Genomic DNA, 18,671 nt, shown 5'->3' with positions numbered 1-18,671 from the left:
ATGACCTGCCCTTTATGAACCCATGCTGCGTCTGCCCAATAGGACAATTTCTATCCAGATGCCCCGTTATTTCTTCCTTGATGATATATTCCAGCATCTTCCCTACTACCGAAGTTAAGCTCACTGGCCTATAGAACAGTACAGCACAGAACAGGCCCTTCGGCCCTCGATGTTGTGCCGAACAATGATCACCCCACTTAAACCCACGTAACCCGTATACCCGTAACCCAACAATCCCCCCCATTTAACCTTACACTATGGGCAATTTAGCATGGCCAATCCACCTAACCCGCACATCTTTGGACTGTGGGAGGAAACCGGAGCACCCGGAGGAAACCCACGCGCACACGGGGAGGACGTGCAGACTCCACACAGACAGTGACACAGCCGGGAATCGAACCTGGGACCCTGGAGCTGTGAAGCATTGATGCTAACCACCATGCTACCGTGAGGCCCCCAATAATTTCCTGCTCTCTGCCTACCTCCTTTTTTAAACAGTGGTGTCACGTTTGCTAATTTCCAATCCACCGGGACCACCCCAGAGTCTAGTGAATTTTGGTAAATCATCACTAGTGCATCTGCAATTTCCCTAGCCATCTCTTTTAGCACTCTGGGATGCATTCCATCAGGGCCAGGAGATTTGTCTACCTTTGGCCCCATTAGCTTGCCCACCATTACCTCCTTAGTGATAACAATCCTCTCAAGGTCCTCACCTGTCATAGCCTCATTTCTATCAGTCACTGGCATGGTTATTTGTGTCTTCCATTGTGAAGACCGACCCAAAAGACCTGTTCAGTTCCTCAGCCATTTCCTCATCTCCCATTATTATAACTCCCCTCTCATCCTCTAAAGGACCAATATTTACCTTAGCCACTCTTTTTTGTTTTATATATCTGTAAAAACTTTTACTGTCTGTTTTTATATTCGGAGCAAGTTTACTCTCATACTCTACCTTACTCTTCTTTATAGCTTTTTTAGTAGCTTTCTGTTGCCCCCTAAAGATTTCCCAGTCCTCTAGTCTCCCACCAATCTTTGCCACTTTGGCATGCGCGTTAATTAACCCTAATTTACTGAATGAACGCAAACTGGTTCTGGTTGGATCACCTCTGTTTTGGCTCCACAGTTTGACACATATCCCCAGCTAGACTTAGCTGCAAGTGGCAGGGAGCAGTTTATGTTATAATCCTTATGTATGTGTAATGGTGCGGCAGTCTTAAAATGAAGGTGTCATGAAATTTGTGTCTGCTTCTAGCACGATAGCCATACCTGCAGTTGTATCGACTACTGAGTCAAACAGCCCAGTGGCTAGGGAGAAATTAGATTTACTCTCTGTGCCTCCATTCCTACTACCAAAAGTGGCTTCCCTCCCACTTCTCCACATTCTCCACATCTCCACAATCCGACATGTTCTTGTCCACTCACTGAGCCTGTGAAAATCTCCTTGAAGCCTCTTTGCATCCTCCTCACAGCTCACACTCCCACCTTGCTTTATGCCATCTGCAAACTTGGAAATGTTACATGTGATGGGGATTAGTAATCCAACGGCCCCGGCTAAAACTTTGGGGACAAAGGTTCAAATCCCACCACGGCGTCTGGTGGAATATGAATTTGGTTAATAAATCTGGAATTAAAAGCAAAGTCATCAGCGATGGTCACCATGATTGTCGTAAACACCCATCTGGTTCACTAATGTCCTTCGGAAAAATCTGCTATCTCCCACTGATTTGACCTACATGTCACTACAAGCCCACAGCAATGTGAGTTGACTGTCAACTGCCCTCTGAAATGGCCCAGCAAGCTACTCAGTTCAAGGACAATTTGGGGTGGGAAACAAAATTCTGGCCTTGCCAAAAATGCTCATATAGCATGAAAGAATAAAAGGAGAAAAAACTTGGTGCCCACATCCAAATCTCCTTAAAAGTGCAGCCATTATATAAGTAAGCATGGCAGCCAAATTTCACAAAGCAAAACCCTCCCAATAGTAGATGTAATAAATGACAGCCCATATGTTTTTAATGGTATTGATTGAGCAGAATGCTGGGAGAACTCACTGCTCTTTCAAATCTTTTATATTCACTTGAATGCACAGATATGACCCTACTTTAACAGCTGAATTAAGTGTCTCCGACAATGCAGCATTCCCTCAGTTTGCACCCAAGTGCCAACCTAGAATGGTCGTTGAATCGACATCTCTCTGATTCCAAGGTCAGCACAGAGTCACAAATGGACAATTAACAGGGAATAATAATGTTCTAGCAGCCTTGGCAGGTTTTGTGACTTTGAATAGTCGAATGCTGTGGTATATAATTCTACTCTTGGCAATTTGATGGACCAGGGAATGGACCTTCCCTAGAGGACCTTCTTTATTAGCCTGAGGGAATTAAGTCAACTGCACCAAAATACACCACACCAGCAACTACGCTAAAGTTCCATGGGGAAATATGGAATATAATAATTGTTCAAATTCCTCTTGCCAATGGGGAGACTGGTCCATCAATAGTAGATATCAGGGAATTGTTGGCATAATCGCACACAGCTGTCCAACATGGTGCTGCCTCCAGGGAAGCTTCCCCACTGGCAGCATGAACGTGGATAATGATCCAAAATCTAAATCTGAAATAAAAACAAAAAATGCTGGAAATACTCAGCAGGCTTGCCAGCATCTGTGGAGAGAGAAAGCGAGTTATCGAACAGACTCTGCCACACCTGCTGAGCGTTCCCAGTATGCATATAATCCTCAAGATTCCTTTCAATATTCGATGTCTTGAGCAAAAACAAGGCTCTCCAAAGGCTTTTGATGAAGATAGTACCACTTGAAAGAGATTCTGAAGCAGCCTGCTTTATTTGAATTTGCCTGTGAATAAACACTCCCAATAAAACAGGCGCTCATCATTGTTTTATTTACAGTCCCCATCCGTCACACTTTTGGGGTTAGTTCTCCTGGTAGAATCCATTTATGCTATTTATTGGCATTGTAAAACCAGTGTAATGGTGTGTTTTTTTCTTCACTTTATGAGTCTGTCACAACACAAAATAAAATCACACTGCTGTTAACTATTTGATTAATGGCTTGAATCTAAGTTTTCAATCAGCTCTATTTTAGACTTGATTAAAATGACAGCAAAGCCAGTATCAGGTTGAGCAGACATTTTATACTATCGTGGTACTGTCGACCGTCTGGGACTGAGCAGATAATCTTTTATATTATTTATAGCGCAGTATTGGTGATTTGCTGATGACTTCTACGGGGAGTGCTCGAAATGCAACTTCCACAGGAAGGCACCCAAGCAAGGGCAAACCGAACTACAGTTGGGGCAGTTCCCAAACCGATTTGAACAAGCAGTTTCAGTTTTCTGCTGCACAGGTTGTCGGAGAGTGAGGGATGGATCAGATTGCAGCAAAGAAATCGTAATGACCAGCAGAGCACACTGGGAACTTGCCTGAGGGAAAGCATTCGGTTGTTGCTAAGTTACATTGATGTTGGGGGCAGATGCTTATCTGGATAAAGCGCCTCTGCTTTCCAGAAGCACAAATTTAACTGCGCATTTAATGGGGAATCGATGCTCTTATGTCCATAATTCTGCCGTAAGACCATATAGATCCCTGTTTCAAGGGGAAAGGCATTACGCAGCATGGTCGACAAAGCGGAGTTATGATGCATTTCACACTGGGGTCAACCACAAAGCAGCAACATCTGTTCTTAAACGTGTGCTCAGGCTTTGTTCTCTGCAGGCTAACTTTTAATGTCAGCAGAGAGCTGGTGGGAATTCTACTTCATTCCTGATGTTATAAATGATTCAGTATTAAGTTTTGCACAATGGGTTGCCTGGGCTTTTTTGTTGATACTGTTTTCAATTCCGTTGCCCAGTGTGAAGAACAAGACAAGAAGATCTCATCCTGGAGAATGTGTCAAAGGGTTAGACTGCCCCATAGGTGGTACCGCAGGCCTTGTTTTGAAGTGTGTTGCAAACTGTGCTGTGTTAACACACGTCTTGCAGTTTAGCGCCAGCTAGGACCCAATTTTATCTCACCACCCCTAGTGGTTGGTTTCTTGTGCACGTGCAAAGAACATCCTGTTGGTTATTTTTTGTCATTGCACTCTCTCCCTTTTTCAACGGGATTGTTTTCTGCCTAAGGTGTCCACGAAAAATCTCCTGCTTGCTCCGGTTGCGAGCACACAAATATACGATGTGTATAGCGGTGTTCTAGCAGTTACCTTGGTGACTGCATTTGCAGACTGGACAAACTATTTAACTCAGTTGTGCTAAACTTGTACTATGGCACTCAGCTCAGTTATTATTTCGACAAAACTAATGCATGGCTCTTCCCTCTAGAGAAACAAGAACACAGATTTGTCAGACACATTTTTGTGGAAACCCGTTTAAGGAGAGAAAAACAGAACGAATTGAAATTTAGCCACCAGCCTGCCCCCACACCAAACATCTTTCTCCACCCCCCCCCCCCCCCCCCCCCCCCCCCACCACTGCCACCAACCCTGTCAAGGCCAACTGCATAGATGCAAATGCTTGTGCTCGGTTTGTCTGTAAATAAGGCTTTTGGATGATGTCAGATGCTCGGAATGTGTTGTTATATCATTTGAGCAGGGTTTGGCACTCTCTTGTGTCGACAAATATACCTATGTATCCAGGATGCCACCACAACACCTGCACAGTCTGTGTACTGAACGAACAATATATCATTCCACCCTCCAGATGGAGAACTGCAAGAAATTCAGATGGTGAAAGCTCCAGTATTCATGTGATTATGTCAAATGTCTCGAATATTGTTCTCGAGGTTGCACTGTAGCTTAACGAATGCTGTCGTGTTTCTCATGGTTAGATGTGAAAGTGGCGTATCTTTACATTGATGCAGGTGACCAGCTCATGCCGAGAAACTTTGAGGAGAGTTAACCTGGATTTTATTGTATCGACGGCCTTTAGCACGTCTGTGTTTATTTGCTTGTCAATAATGAGCAGTAAAGTGTGGACATACCACATGCCAGCATTGAAAAATCGATCTCACATCAGCTGGAGTTCTGAGCATGAAGCTGCTGAATTGATGAGATTGAGAAGCAAGCTTTGATTTTATTTTTTTGTGCGGGTTGTGTTCTGTTCAAGATCCATTTTGCATTATTTTTACCCATGCTTTTTGGCCCCTCCCTGCACCAGATTTGGTCTCCCTAGAGATATTCCATGCCCAAAGCTGTGCCAGTGCCCCTCCAGCAGCAGCTGCCAAAAACTGCCTGCACTCCCCCCTCCCTATGGTGAAGTGCTCTAACTCCACCCTCTGCCAGCTGGTCAAGATTAAAATCACAGGAGTAAATTCAATCGCGGAACATTGAAAATCAGTGGACTGCAACACTACCAGCCTAAGTTTATATATATTTTTTAAATATGCACTTAAATCCTACGCTAAATCATAGATTCATAGAATGTTACACCACTGAGGCAGCTCACTTGGTCTCTCAGCCAGCTTTTTGAAAGAAAAATCCAATTGGTCCCTCAGCTCCTCTATCTTTAATCCATAGTCTGGTATATTTAGCCCCTTCAGATATATATTCAATACCGTGCAGGCAGTTATTATTGAACCTGCATAAAAAGATTGATACATGTTGCCATGAAACCAAAAAACCTTCTGCCTATCCTACAAATGATGCTCTATATGACTTTCAGCCCCTTTGTAGTGCTAAGTCTGTAGGCCATACAGCCTAAAGACAGGCGGTCCTTATCAAACAGCATGCCCCAGCCACTGTTTGCAACGGGCAAGTTGGAGTCCGCACCCAACCAGTCCGTCCTTACAAAATTCAAAACACAATGTCCAGCATTAGATGTGATTGCGCGATTGGACAATGTTGCCTAAATAATCTCCAGTGTGCTAAAAATCATGCTGACAAGCAATTTATGATTGTCAATCAGGCTCGCAGTGTGGCATATTTGTGTGTGCTGGAAGCCACACACCTTACAGGGCTGTGTTTTTGCAGACAGAAAGATCATGTACACGCATTGCGCCTGTTTTAGCTGAGCAAAATAAGTGATAGCCATTCACTGGTTCATTCCTTAGGGCAATGCCTTGGCCAAGCAGAGTGGGGCTGCCTGGTTTATGTTTTCAAACAATGCTTGACAGTCAACTGTCAGTCACCAGTAACTGGTGCATTTTCCATGGTAACACCTCTACCAATCAAGGACCATTTGCCAACCAATCAGTACTCTCTTCTCAAACAATATAAAGTTGTTGTTTCTCCTGACATTGGTATTATTGCGAGTGTCTGATGAATACAAGATGAAAAGCTTCAACAAAATGTCTTTCTTCAGCAACACTCAACTAAATAATAACATTTTTTGTACCTTGGTAACAAAATAAAAATGTTGGGGGCAGTTTTCCAGTCCCATAATGCCCGATGCAGATCCCATTATGGCTGGAAACTCTCGTGAGATATCCTCGCTCCCTGCTAGTGACGGAATCAGATTCACATCCAGCGAGGGCGTCAATCTGATTACCAGACTTTTTATTATATTTAAATATTAAAAATCTTCTGGAAATGTCAGATTTCCAACGGGAATCACTGCGAGCCTCCTGACGGGATGACCGCACCGGTGGCTCGGAGGCCAGAGGAGCCACCAGTTGGTTAGGAATTGGCACCATGGCAGTGCCAGATTAGTACTGCCACTGGGCGGGGCCTATAGGGAGACTCATTAAGTGGGCCCCAATACCAGCGATCCTGGGGGTTAATGCCAGTGATCCTTGGAGCTGGGGGTTTGATGCCAGCGATCCTTGTGAGTGCGGGGGAGTGGGATTGATGCCAGAGATCATTGATGGGGACGTGGGGAGGGAGGTGGAGTCCCAAATCTGTGGTAGGAGAGTGGGGGGGTCTTTAACTTAATTTTGACATTGGGGTGGCCTGATCTCTGTGGAGTCGGGCTTGCCACTGTCTTTAGGCCCCACCTCTCACAATAATGGCACAAAACACGCCCTCCTTTTAAAAAGTTGCAAAGTGTGGGAAGATCGCGACGGAAAACCTGCCTGTTTCTCAGGCGCTGTTTTCCGGTCAGAACCTGGTACTTTGTCACTTTTGGGGGGGAAATTCTGCTCGTTCTGCGGTGTTGCTCAGAATGACAAATCAGTTCAGACCAATATTCTCGTTTCCCAGTTTTTACTGTTTGCTCTTCGTGGGTGGCTGCAGCATTTGTTTTGTAAAACTTCAGTCTTTAAGAGGTGCTTCTGATAGAAACATACAATTTTCGAATGCAAGAGGTTGGTAATTTATGTTCAAATCTGTGCCTAGAAACTAAAATGAATGAAAACATGTTTTCTTTTCCAATGTGAAGACATTTGTTTTAGATTTTCAGTACATGAACATTTCTGTCTGGGGCCAACATTCACTGCCCGACCCTAACTGCCCTCCATTTCAGAGGGTTTTTGAAAGTCAACGGGTTTGCTGTGGTTCTGGAATTATACCAGACCAGATAAGGGTGGCACATTTTCTTCTCTAAAGGGCATTTGTGTAATAATGTCAATTGTGTCATGATTTTAGTTCAATTTTCACCATCTGCCATGGCAGGGTTTGAACCTGGGCCTCCAGATCATATTCTAAGTCTCTGGATTACTAGTCCAGTGACAGTACTACTCCACCACTGCTTAACCAAACAGTACAAAGGCCTTTGTGGTCATTGTTGGGTTCGTACCATTCCTTTTTTTATCCAATTAAGGGACAGTTTATAGCTCAGACAATCCTGCTCATCTTTGGGTTGTGGGGGTGAGACCTCTGCAGACACGGGGAGAATATGCAAACTACTTTTAGGGCGGCATGGTAGCACAAGTGGATAGCACTCTGGCTTCACAGCGCCATGGTGCCAGGTTCGATTCCCCGCTGGGTCACTGTCTGTGCAGAGTCTGCACGTTCTCCCCGTGTCTGCATGGGTTTCCTCCGGGTGCTCCGGTTTCCTCCCACAAGTCCCAAAAAGATATGCAGGTTAGGTGGATTGGACATGCTAAATTGCCCAAACAAAAAAAAGAAACAACTATTTGGGGGCCTCACGGTAGCATGGTGGTTAGCATCAATGCTTCACAGCTCCAGGGTCCCAGGTTCGATTCCCGGCTGGGTCACTGTCTGTGTGGAGTCTGCACGTCCTCCCTGTGTGTGCGTGGGTTTCCTCCGGGTGCTCCGGTTTCCTCCCACAGTCCAAAGATGTGCGGGTTAGGTGGATTGGCCATGCTAAATTGCCCGTAGTGTAAGGTTAATGGGGGGATTGTTGGGTTACGGGTTACGTGGGTTTAAGTAGGGTGATCATTGCTCGGCACAACATCGAGGGCCGAAGGGCCTGTTCTGTGCTGTACTGTTCTAAGTTCTACACATGGACAGGGGCCAGGATCAAACCTGGATCCTTGGCGTCGTAAGGCAGCAGTGCTAACCGTTGCACCACCGTGCCACCCAGGTTTGCACCTTTCCTAGAAATAAACAACAGATTAAGCTTCAAAGACAGTTTAATGTACACCAAAAGGACATCACAGAACATCTCCTTCAATCACACACACAAACACACACACACAAGCAGAACCATCTGCGTAATTAGAAACAGAAAGTGCTGACATACTCTTAACACTTTTAGTCGACAGTGACTCATCTTCATGGCCATCCTCAATTGCTGGACCACCAGCTGTTGGGACTCCTCATTGCACTCATAAAATGCATAGCTCTACAGCAGATAAAGCATCGGATTAATAGGACTAACCCCACACAAAGGACACATACACCGGTGGAAGCTGTAACCCTCCCTGGTACTCAGCCCCTCTCAGAGTAACAGACTCACTCGTGAGACCATCAGCTAACCCAATCCTAAGGATCAGGGGATTTCTCCAGATCAAAATAAAGTTAGTTAATAAAGTTAGCCAGCACAGCGATACGTGATGCACTTTTGTATAGACCTTTCTTGGAAATATTGTTGGAGAGAGAGACTCTTTCAGGAACAGCCTGAAGCACCTTCTTTGTCAGAATAAAAAATCCAAGTGCCAAAACATCTTGCTACAGACCTGGCTCCTCCCATTCATTACATCATCTGCATCCCATTATGTTCCATGATCTGCTTAGCTGGGATTAAATATAATGTCTCAAACTATCTACTCTCCAGGGAATCTCCAGCAATCGTAAAAAAGGCATCCATTTGTAAACAAGTAAATGGTTAAAACTAATCAAAGCCTAATCTTTTACAGCCTCTTAATTGCAGCTTTAGCAGCCAGACTCCGGAAATTTTAATCGAGGTTCTTGAATAATATTACTTCAACAAATATATATAGCTTTATGAGCATTACTGCAACAGATATATATATATACATAATACAATTTATATAATTGTTTTCAGAAAACATTGATCACACCTCCCCCTTAAAACAAATGAACCAGCAATATGTAAAAATGGCTTCATTTTTCCAAAGCCTTTTCAACTTTAAACACAACTCATTACTCAATGCTACTCGTTCTCTGTAAGAAATTTAGGCATGAGAGTTTAAACATTAGTGCAGTCCATTTCAGTCTTTCCTTTCCAATTTTGAACTTTCCATCTTTCTCACACCTCAAAGCCATGATATATATAATTTTCAAGTTAAATGGTTGTCACAATAAAATCCACCTAAACAGAATTGCATTTTGATTTTTAAACTTCTCCAGAAATGCATTCTGGTCTGTATATACAGATGTCTCTGATGAGTTATTAGCATTATAAATGTTGCAATGCCATTACAAAACTCAATATCTCCTTCTGGACGGTTGAAAACTGCTTTTGATGAATATTTAGATTTCAGGAAAAACAAAACTTGCTAAAACTTGGCACGAATTTCCTGTAGAAACCATTCAGTTGTTTTTAATTTTTCCAATTAAGGGGCAATTTAGAATGGTCAATCCACCTACCTGCACATCTTCTGCGTGGGGCTGAGACACGTAGACACGGGGACAATGTGCAAACTCCACACAGACAGCGACTCAAGGCCTGGATCGAACCTGGGACCTCGGTGCTGTGAGGCAGCAGTGCTAACCATTACGCCACCGTGCCACGCTTCGGTAGAAACCATTAGTGCCCAGAAACCTCAGAACTTCCCTTCTCGTTGAATATATTGGGGACTCTCTATGGGGCCACCTGACCACGTCGAACTGTTTGGCCCAAGAATGTGACTTGGGGTTTTGCAAATTCACTCTTAGCCAAGTTTACCACCAAGTCAGCCTCCCTGTAGTTGATCATTTCAACTCTTATTCGAATGCTCATTCCACATTTGACTGCAGTAAGAAGTCTCACAACACCAGGTTAAAGTCCAACATGTTTGTTTCAAACACTAGCTTTCGGAGCACTGCTCCTTCCTCAGGTGACTGAACACCACCAGATCATCTTTATAGATTGCGCAATTCTTGTGTCCAAAAATTACCTTGTTGGTCAGTCTTGAAATATTGCTGGGGCATTCATCATTCCAAACGGCATAACTTTAAACTGATACAGACCATTTAGGATTATAAAAGCCGAAATTCTGTTTGCCCTTTCTGATACAGGTACTTGCGGGTATCCGTTAAGCAAGTCAAGTTTGGTAATTTGCTTGTCCAACCTTTTCAATATAGTCTTCTAAACTAGGAATAAGACACAAATCTGATGTACCTGCATTGATTTTTTTTCTATAGTCCACACACTATCGTTATATTCCATCTGGTTTTGGTACCATCACAATAGGTGGGCTCCAATAACTGCAACTCACTTCAATATCATTCTTAAGCATGCTTTCAATGTCCTTTTGAACCTATGCCAATTTGAGTGGATTAAATCTATATGGATGTTTCTTAATTGGAATAGAATTCCAATGTATAATTACTTTTGTACTTCCTAGTTTAGTGGTAAGCACTGTTGCTTCACAGCGCCAGGTTCCCAGATTCGATTCCCAGCTTGGGTCACTGTCTGTGAGGAGTCTGCACATTCTCCCCGTGTCTGCATGTGTTTCCACCGGGTGCTCCAGTTTCTTCCCACAATTCTGTGGCATGTTGTCACATATACCCATATGAGTGAGAGGTTTGCAATCATAGTAGGTGGCTGCAAATTGTCTTCTGTTGTTAGAATGAATAGGAAGTCTTGGAAAAGTCTATGGATTCTAATGGATTATTTAATTCATCTTCAGGTTACATGAATCCCCTCACCATCCTCTGACCCCTGCATACACACCCCTGCATTTACACATGTTCTCGCAAGCAAGCACACCCTCAAGTGCACACACATGCCTTCGCATGCATACATGCCCCGGATGCACACACATGCCTGCGTCCACATATGCCCCTGCCTGCACATGTACCCCAGCATGCACACTACTCTCCTCTGTCTGGCTGAATTTGTCCTCTGGTGCATGGGTATTGTTCAGGCCTCTGTTCGAGGGAGAAGTGGAGAGCCCTCAGACCATCCTGGTGGGGATTGGAGGTATAGAGGGACTGGGCATCCATGGTAAAGAGGAGGCGGCTAGGGCCGGCTAGCTGGAAGTTGTTGATATGATGTAGGGCATCGAAGGAATCACAAATGTAGGTGGGAAGGGACTGGACAAGAGGAGAGATTATGGAGTGAAGATAGGAAGAATTGAGTTTGGTGGGGCAGGAATAGGGCGACAAAATGGGCCAACTGGGACAGTCCTGTTTGAGGATTTGGGGGAGGAGGTAGAGACGGGCTAATGATGAGGTTGGAAACTGTGGAGGGAAGATCTCCAGAGGAGATGAAGTCGGTGAAAGTCCTGGAAATAATGGCTTGATGTTCGGTGGTGGGTTCATGGCCCACAGGGAGGTAGGAGGAAGTGTCTGAGAATTGGCGTTCACAGAGGTGTAGAAGTCAGCACACCAGACAACAACACCTCACTATTGTTGGTGGGTTTGATGACAAAGTCTGGGTTGGACCTGAGAGAGCGGAGAGCAGCCAGTTCATGAGGTGACAGATTAGAAAGGGTGAGAGGAGCAGAGAAATTCAGACGGTCGATGTCATGCTGACACTTCTGAATAAAAGATCAAGAGCAGGTAAGCGGCTGGAGGGAGGGGTCCAGGTGGTGGGCGACTACTAGAGGTGGGGCATGTTGAATGTGGGAGGACTCCTGTCTGGAGAAGTGAGCACGGAGACGAAGGCGGCGGAAAAGTTCAGCATCATGTCGAAACAAAGAACTTGCATTCATCCAAAAATGTGGGGGTTAGGCAGGTTGGCCATGCTGAATTATGCCTTAGTGTCCAGGGCTGTGCAGGTTAGGTTATGGGGATAAGGCGGGGTGGATGGGGGAGTGGACTTGGACAGAGTGCTCTTCCAGAGGGTCGTTGCAGACTCATTAAGCCGAATGGCCTCCTTCTGCATGTTAGCGATTCTATAGCCATTATATAGAATGACTTACTGATGTACCGATGCACTTTATAGCCAATCAAGTACTTTTGAGGCAGAGTGACTTGCAATGTAGGAAATGCACCAACTAATTTGTGCACAGCAAGGACCAACAAACAGCAATGAGATCAATTACAAGCTCATTTGTTTCTGTGACATTGGTTGAAGGTTATGTATTGGTCAGGATTCATTCATTCTGCCATTCTTCCATATTGCTGACATCCTCCCGTCCTTTGAAATAGTGTCATTGGATCTTTTATGTTCAGCTGAGTGGGTAGATGTAAAGTCTCATCTGACAGTTGACAGTTTAGCACTCACTCAGTTACTGAACTGAAGTGTCAACTTGGATGATACGTTCAGATCCCTGGAGTGGAAACTTGAATTTTCTGACCCTGAGGTGTGAATGCTCGCACTGAACCAAGGCTGATTACTCCACATCTATTTATACATTTACCTAAACTCGGCGATGTCTCAACATATCCCCTTTGATATGCAGCTGGATGTCCTGCCTTTCACACATGCCTTCACACATTTCTTCCCCCATCTTTTAGTGGACAGAATGTCCACGTTTTAGTGGGATGTGGTGAGAAACAATTAATACGCTGCTTTATTTTTGAAATGACAAGTAATTATGCAGAGCAATTTACGATTGTGCACTTGTAATTGAATCGATGTAACTTGTCATTGCAATGCCATGGTATCCCACATCAAATTTTATTTAAACAAATAGCTTGTGACTGCCCTTCTGCAACGCACCTTTCTGAGTCTCAGTGTTCACTTGGTGTTTAAAAAGCTGACTTCCAGTTTATTTCTGCCTTTAACCCTATCTCTGTTCACAAGGGTGGCACGGTGGCACAGTGGTTAGCACTGCAGCCCCACCGCACCAGGCTCCCGGGTTCAAATCCAACCTTGGGTGACTGTCTGTGTAGAGATTGCACTTTCTCTCCATGCCTGCGTTGGATTCCTCTGGGTGCTCCGGTTTATTCCCACAGTCCAAAGATGTGCAGGTTGGGTAGATTAGCCATGCTAAATTGCCCCTTGGTGCCCAGGGATATGCAGGTTATGTTGTGGGGATAGGGTGGGGAAGTGGTGCAGACTCGATTGGCTGAATGGCTGCCTTCTGTTTGAACTCACACACTTTAAGTATAACTGAATCTCAAAATTGTTTCCACAGAGAAACAAATAGTGATTATAATTCCCCAAACTATTTAATTTTCTTCATAGATTTTGCCATGTTTCGCTCCCTATTTTGTGGTAGTTATACCCAGTTCTCAAACTAATGAAGGCCTAATTGACTCTTCAGTGAGGCGAATAAGACCATGCCCTTGTTATTTTCCTTGGTGATTTTAACATTCATCCCGTGGGAAAAGGCGTGATATCCATAAAATGGTATTCTTCGCCAACACAGCTGGGATCATCATGGATGAAATCTGTCGGCACAGCCCATGTCTTGGCATTTAATGGTGCAGATTGCAAAAATAACGAAATTCTGTACAACAGCACCATTTTGGGTTCCTCAACTCAGTCTCCCACGAAAGATTGCAGCAAAAACAAGCTGCAGGCAATGAATGTAAAGTGTAATCCTATTCGGAACAAGCAGGCTCCTATTGCTGTTTTCTACTTAATTCCAACAGTAGACATTTCTAATGCCTGTAGTTTACAGTAACTGTGAGGTTTCTCTCTATTAGGTTGGAGACCAGATTATAGAGGTGAATGGCAGGAGCTTTCTCAATATTCCCCACGATGAAGCTGTGAAAATCCTAAAGTTTTCACGTCACCTCATGATGACAATAAAGGATGTTGGGAGACTGCCTCATGCTCGGACAGTAGTGGATGAGACTAAATGGATCACAGGCCCGGAACTCAGTGAGACATCTGCCTTCAGCGTGCCTGTAGGGTGAGTCCTCATTTGGTTACTTCAGCTCCAGAACAAATACTTCTAATATCATCATATGATACTATATTTCTCATGAGAAGCAGACCTTTGGGCATCTAAGTAGAAAATGATGCAATTCTACAGAACGGTTTGCTAAGTCTCTTCTTCTCTGTTTGAAAAGTATGATTTATTTGATGATGTTTACATTCCTGGCACAGTTTTAATGGTCGCAGACATTTTCAATCTCTCCTTTCTTCGGTTTCCCTTGAGGCCATTTTTTGGTTTATTAAATACCACCTGACGTTCGATCCTGATCCGCCGCCCACTTTTATTTTACCCAACCGATATCTGCGACATTTTGCTTCAGGCCGACATTGGGAATTGCCTGGTCTGACATGGCGGTGTATTGAGAGTGCGACCTGTCGAAGGGATGTGATGAGGTGTTCGGCATGCAGCCAAATATAATTTGTACATTGAGCGAAAAGAACTTGCGAGGCTCCCTATTTGGTGGTAATTGTGAGGGCAAGAGCAGGTACAAAGTGGCCAAGTAAGGAGGCAGAAGGTGGTGCAGCAAAACGTGACGCTACAATCAGTAATTTCAACGTGATTAGAACTGAGAGGCTTCACGGACAAATTGTGATCACTGAAGTGTTCTCGAGGAGCCCGAAACAATCGAAGATAAAACCTGATGAAGCGCGGAAAGCTATTTTGGTCAAATAAACTGATTCCACGATGGATTGATGCTTCAGATGGCTATTGCGGTCCTTAAGTAGACAGTATTACTATGCCATTAATGTGAGGGATAATGATACTAGAAATGGAACATTTTCTCAATTCAGCCACAGTACCCTGTGTGAATATCAAGTACTCCCACGTAACGCAACAAATACTGAGCGAGGTGCCATCTACTTTTCTTCGACATGTCGCTCCTGAGTCTCTCAGTGAAATTATGAATGTATAAACAAATAAATAAATGGACTGCATTTTACAGTGGGGTGGGGGTTGGGGGCTGGGGTGCAGAGGTCAGACTGCTTGCGCCCCTTCCCCTCCCCAGAAGGGAAGTTAGCTGGCAGTCCACACAGTGGAAGGAAGCCTGCACTACAGCCATAACGCTCTCAGGGTGGGTTTAACAAGGCAGAAATGGGATTGGTGGTGTTCTGTGGGAAACCCCTCAAGAGATGCTGGCCAGTCTGATTGACTGGCAGTTCGGGCAGTCCAAGCAGCACCAGACCTCAGTTGTGGGCGGTGCCAGGACTGTTAGAGGGAGTAAGGTAAGGTAAGGTAAAGTCGCCATAGTCCCAGATGACCATAGGCTGCTTTCCCCTTTGAGGGGAAGAGCTGACGTGGTAGTTTAACATGAGGATCACCGAACTTCAGGCGAGGGGCAATGTTGAGCAGGCAGGGATTCATGAATAACCTCAGCCGGCACGGGAATTGAACCCACGATTCTTGCCTTGTTCTGCGTCACAAATCTGTTGTCTAAACCACTGAGCGAAACCGGCCCACCCACCCAGCACGGAGAAGATGGAAGCCGGAACTAGGTAATTCCCAGGCGTTTAGGGCGGGAAAGGACCTGAAAGCTCAGGGAGGGGAGTTGGGGGGCTGGTTTTTGAAGGGCAGGTGGTGAGGAAGGAAGGGGCAGGGGTTGGCATGTTGGGGGTGGAACCCCCGGACGCACACTGGCCGCGCACCGAATGAGATGCCCCCTCTGCTTCCTTCCCATTGTTTTTCATCTAGGCCGCAAAATCAGGCTGCCCCCTCCTATTGGCCTGATCACGACACACATATTTTGGCGTGGGCTATGTATTCTCGGGGTCGGTGAGCATAATTGACATTTAATTATTCATTTAAATATGTGGCAGGCAGGTTGCTGATTTTTGTACCTATGTACCTAGTGTGATAAGGGGGTCAGCTTGTTGGAGGGTGGCAAAGCGGTGGACTGGGTATCCATTATATTTTACATGCCACCACCACCAAAAGTTCACAGCGCCAGGGACCCAGGTTCAATTCCGTTCTTGAGTCACTGTCTGTGTGGAGTTTGCACTTTCTCCCTGTGTCTGGGTGGGCTTCCTCCGGTTTTCTCCCACAGTCCAAAGATGTGCGAGTTAGGTGGATTGGCCATGCTAAATTGTCCCTTAGTGTCCAGGGATGCGCACGTTATGGGATAGGGTGGGGTGGACGGGGGGAGTGCAAATGGATAGAGTGCTCTTTTGAAGCGTCAGTGCAGACATGATGGGTTGAATGGCCTCCTTCTGCACTGTACTGGTTCTATGATTCTAAAATGTCTCCAGCTGGAGTTCAAGTGGGAAACCAGAGAACACTTCGGGAATGTCAGGACCACGGTCACCTTGATGAGAAAAGACGCTGAGGCAGCGGAAACTATTCGGAGGAAAGCAGCGAGGATGATTTCAAGTTTTAAACCAATTGATTACGAGGACAGAATTAGGAAACTTGGAAGTTAAAATTAAGGATGAACATTATCTAAGTTTAATGGTGTGAAAGGTAATTCCGCAGAGCAGGAGAATCAGAAGATTATATCTGGCCTAGGAAACCAAGTGCAAAATTTAAGTAAATACCCCTTGTTTCAAATGGTCCAACACTTTAAAACTGAACCACTGAACCATTGAAAAGACCATTGAATCAGTTCTTTAATTCGTTCAAGTATTTAAGTATTCGTGATTTGAAAAATCCTCAGGACCCTAAGGCGGGGAACCACTTAATTGGGCAACGGAGCTCTGCAAAGTCCTTTTGTATTTTACCCAATCAGTAACAATCCAAGTCTACCTTCATTTTCTTCAGTTTTCACCTGCCATTTGAACTGTTTCTTCATTAAAATCTCCTACAATCGGTGTCGCGACAATGAAACAAAAAGTTCTTTGAATTCTGCAGAATGGGTGTCCCGTGATTTGACTTTTGCTTATTTATTCTGCATGTGGGAGCCATTTAATGCCTCATAAACTTGGGGATTTCGAAGTTTATTGTTTAATTAAATAGCTGTTGTGCACAGAATAACTGCCCTGGCTGTTATTAGGAACGTGATTGTCTCTGATTGTCAAGAACACTTGAAGTCCCTCCATTTAATGCTGTTGCACTCCACATTTGATAACTTTCTATGATGGGAGCAGTGCTGTCAAAACCGCTAAATTTTTGTTCTATTCTTTCAAGCGTTTGTCGGAACAATCTGGTTTTTTTTCCGAGGACAGTTGTTCATAAATACAAACTTTTTTTAAATGATAAATTTAGAGTACATAATTTTTCCAATGAAGAGGCAATTTAGCGTGGCCAATCTACCTACCCCGCACGTCTTTTAGGATTGTGAGACCCACGCAGACACGGGGAGAATGTGCAAACTGCACACCAACAGTGACCCAAAGCCGGGATCGAACCCATGCCCTCGCCGCCCTTATAAGTATGAATTTTAATTGTTCTGATCCCTTTATGATTTTTTTCCAGGTGTTACAATTCAGGTTCAGCCTCTGAGCAACTGTTGCAACTTATAATGTGTCGGCATCTTTTAGATTTAATTTTCAAATGTATGATTCACATTATTGGAAATGGAATGGGCATGAATTTCAGTGATACTGGGGAGAATTATTCCATAATTTGTAAGCACAGGAGGTGGGCAGTTGGTGGCCTCTGTAGCCAGGGCATCCGGCCATGGTGGATGGTATGGATGCTGGCATGTAGTGCAGGGTGAGGTTCAAGCAGACTGCCGGCGAGTGGGGTTCGATCACTCTGTGTGTGTGTGTATGTGTGTGGGTGGGTGGGTGGGGGGGAGGGTTTATAGGTGTGTGGTGCCAGGTGCACGTGCAGCCTACACACCCTGGCCGTCCTGAGGAGGTTGTGTAACCTCTCCTGGCACTGCTGTCTGGCCCTGGTGGTGGGGCCTCTGCCACTTGCGCCCAAGCCCGATGCACAGTGGTGGGTGGCGAAAATAGCAATGGCGTCGTAACATCTCGTGAGACAAGTTAAACAAAACTCTTGGCAGCGATATCTTGTTCTGTGATTTTCCCTGCCCCCATGCTAGTGCAGGAACACAACAATTTATTTCAATAAATATACTTTGACTGAAAGGGCTTCCCTGCCATATTCCTCCCCACATTAAAAATTCCCCCTTTGCCAACGTAGCATCATGTCGGTGAGGTTTACAACTGGTACTGAAAAACGTGAAGCAGCCGAGGGAGGCCCACCAAGGGCACATAGTTAGGGATACCCCCCGGGAGGGAGAAGGAATTCCCCTCACATTGCCACCCCAGCAGTGCCACCCTGAGACACATATTCGGGTGCTTGTTACATAAATATCAAGAGTATTAAACGTCTGTAATCCCTGCCAATTTTGATCAATGTAAATTCTTGGTCCACACACGAAACAATGATCAGAAATGTGAGTGCGTGGGATAGGAGATAGCGGCCTGAATTTTCACTGT

General features: G+C 44.8%; 1 protein-coding gene across 5 annotated transcripts in view; it reads left to right on the top strand.

Moving 5' to 3' along the window:
- The window catches only part of whrna (whirlin a), a 251,445-nt gene that overhangs the window by 125,013 nt on the left and 107,761 nt on the right, over nt 1-18,671 (top strand). For all 5 annotated transcript variants that reach the window (XM_038781827.1, XM_038781825.1, XM_038781826.1 and 2 more), the window contains exon 5: nt 14,057-14,265. In XM_038781827.1, the coding sequence (XP_038637755.1) occupies nt 14,057-14,265 (209 nt within the window). The remainder of the gene's footprint in view (nt 1-14,056; nt 14,266-18,671) is intronic.

This window comes from Scyliorhinus canicula, chromosome 21 (genome assembly GCF_902713615.1).
Source record: "Scyliorhinus canicula chromosome 21, sScyCan1.1, whole genome shotgun sequence".
In the NCBI taxonomy this organism is placed as follows: Eukaryota; Metazoa; Chordata; class Chondrichthyes; order Carcharhiniformes; family Scyliorhinidae; genus Scyliorhinus; species Scyliorhinus canicula.
This window is presented reverse-complemented; position numbering and strand designations above follow the sequence as displayed.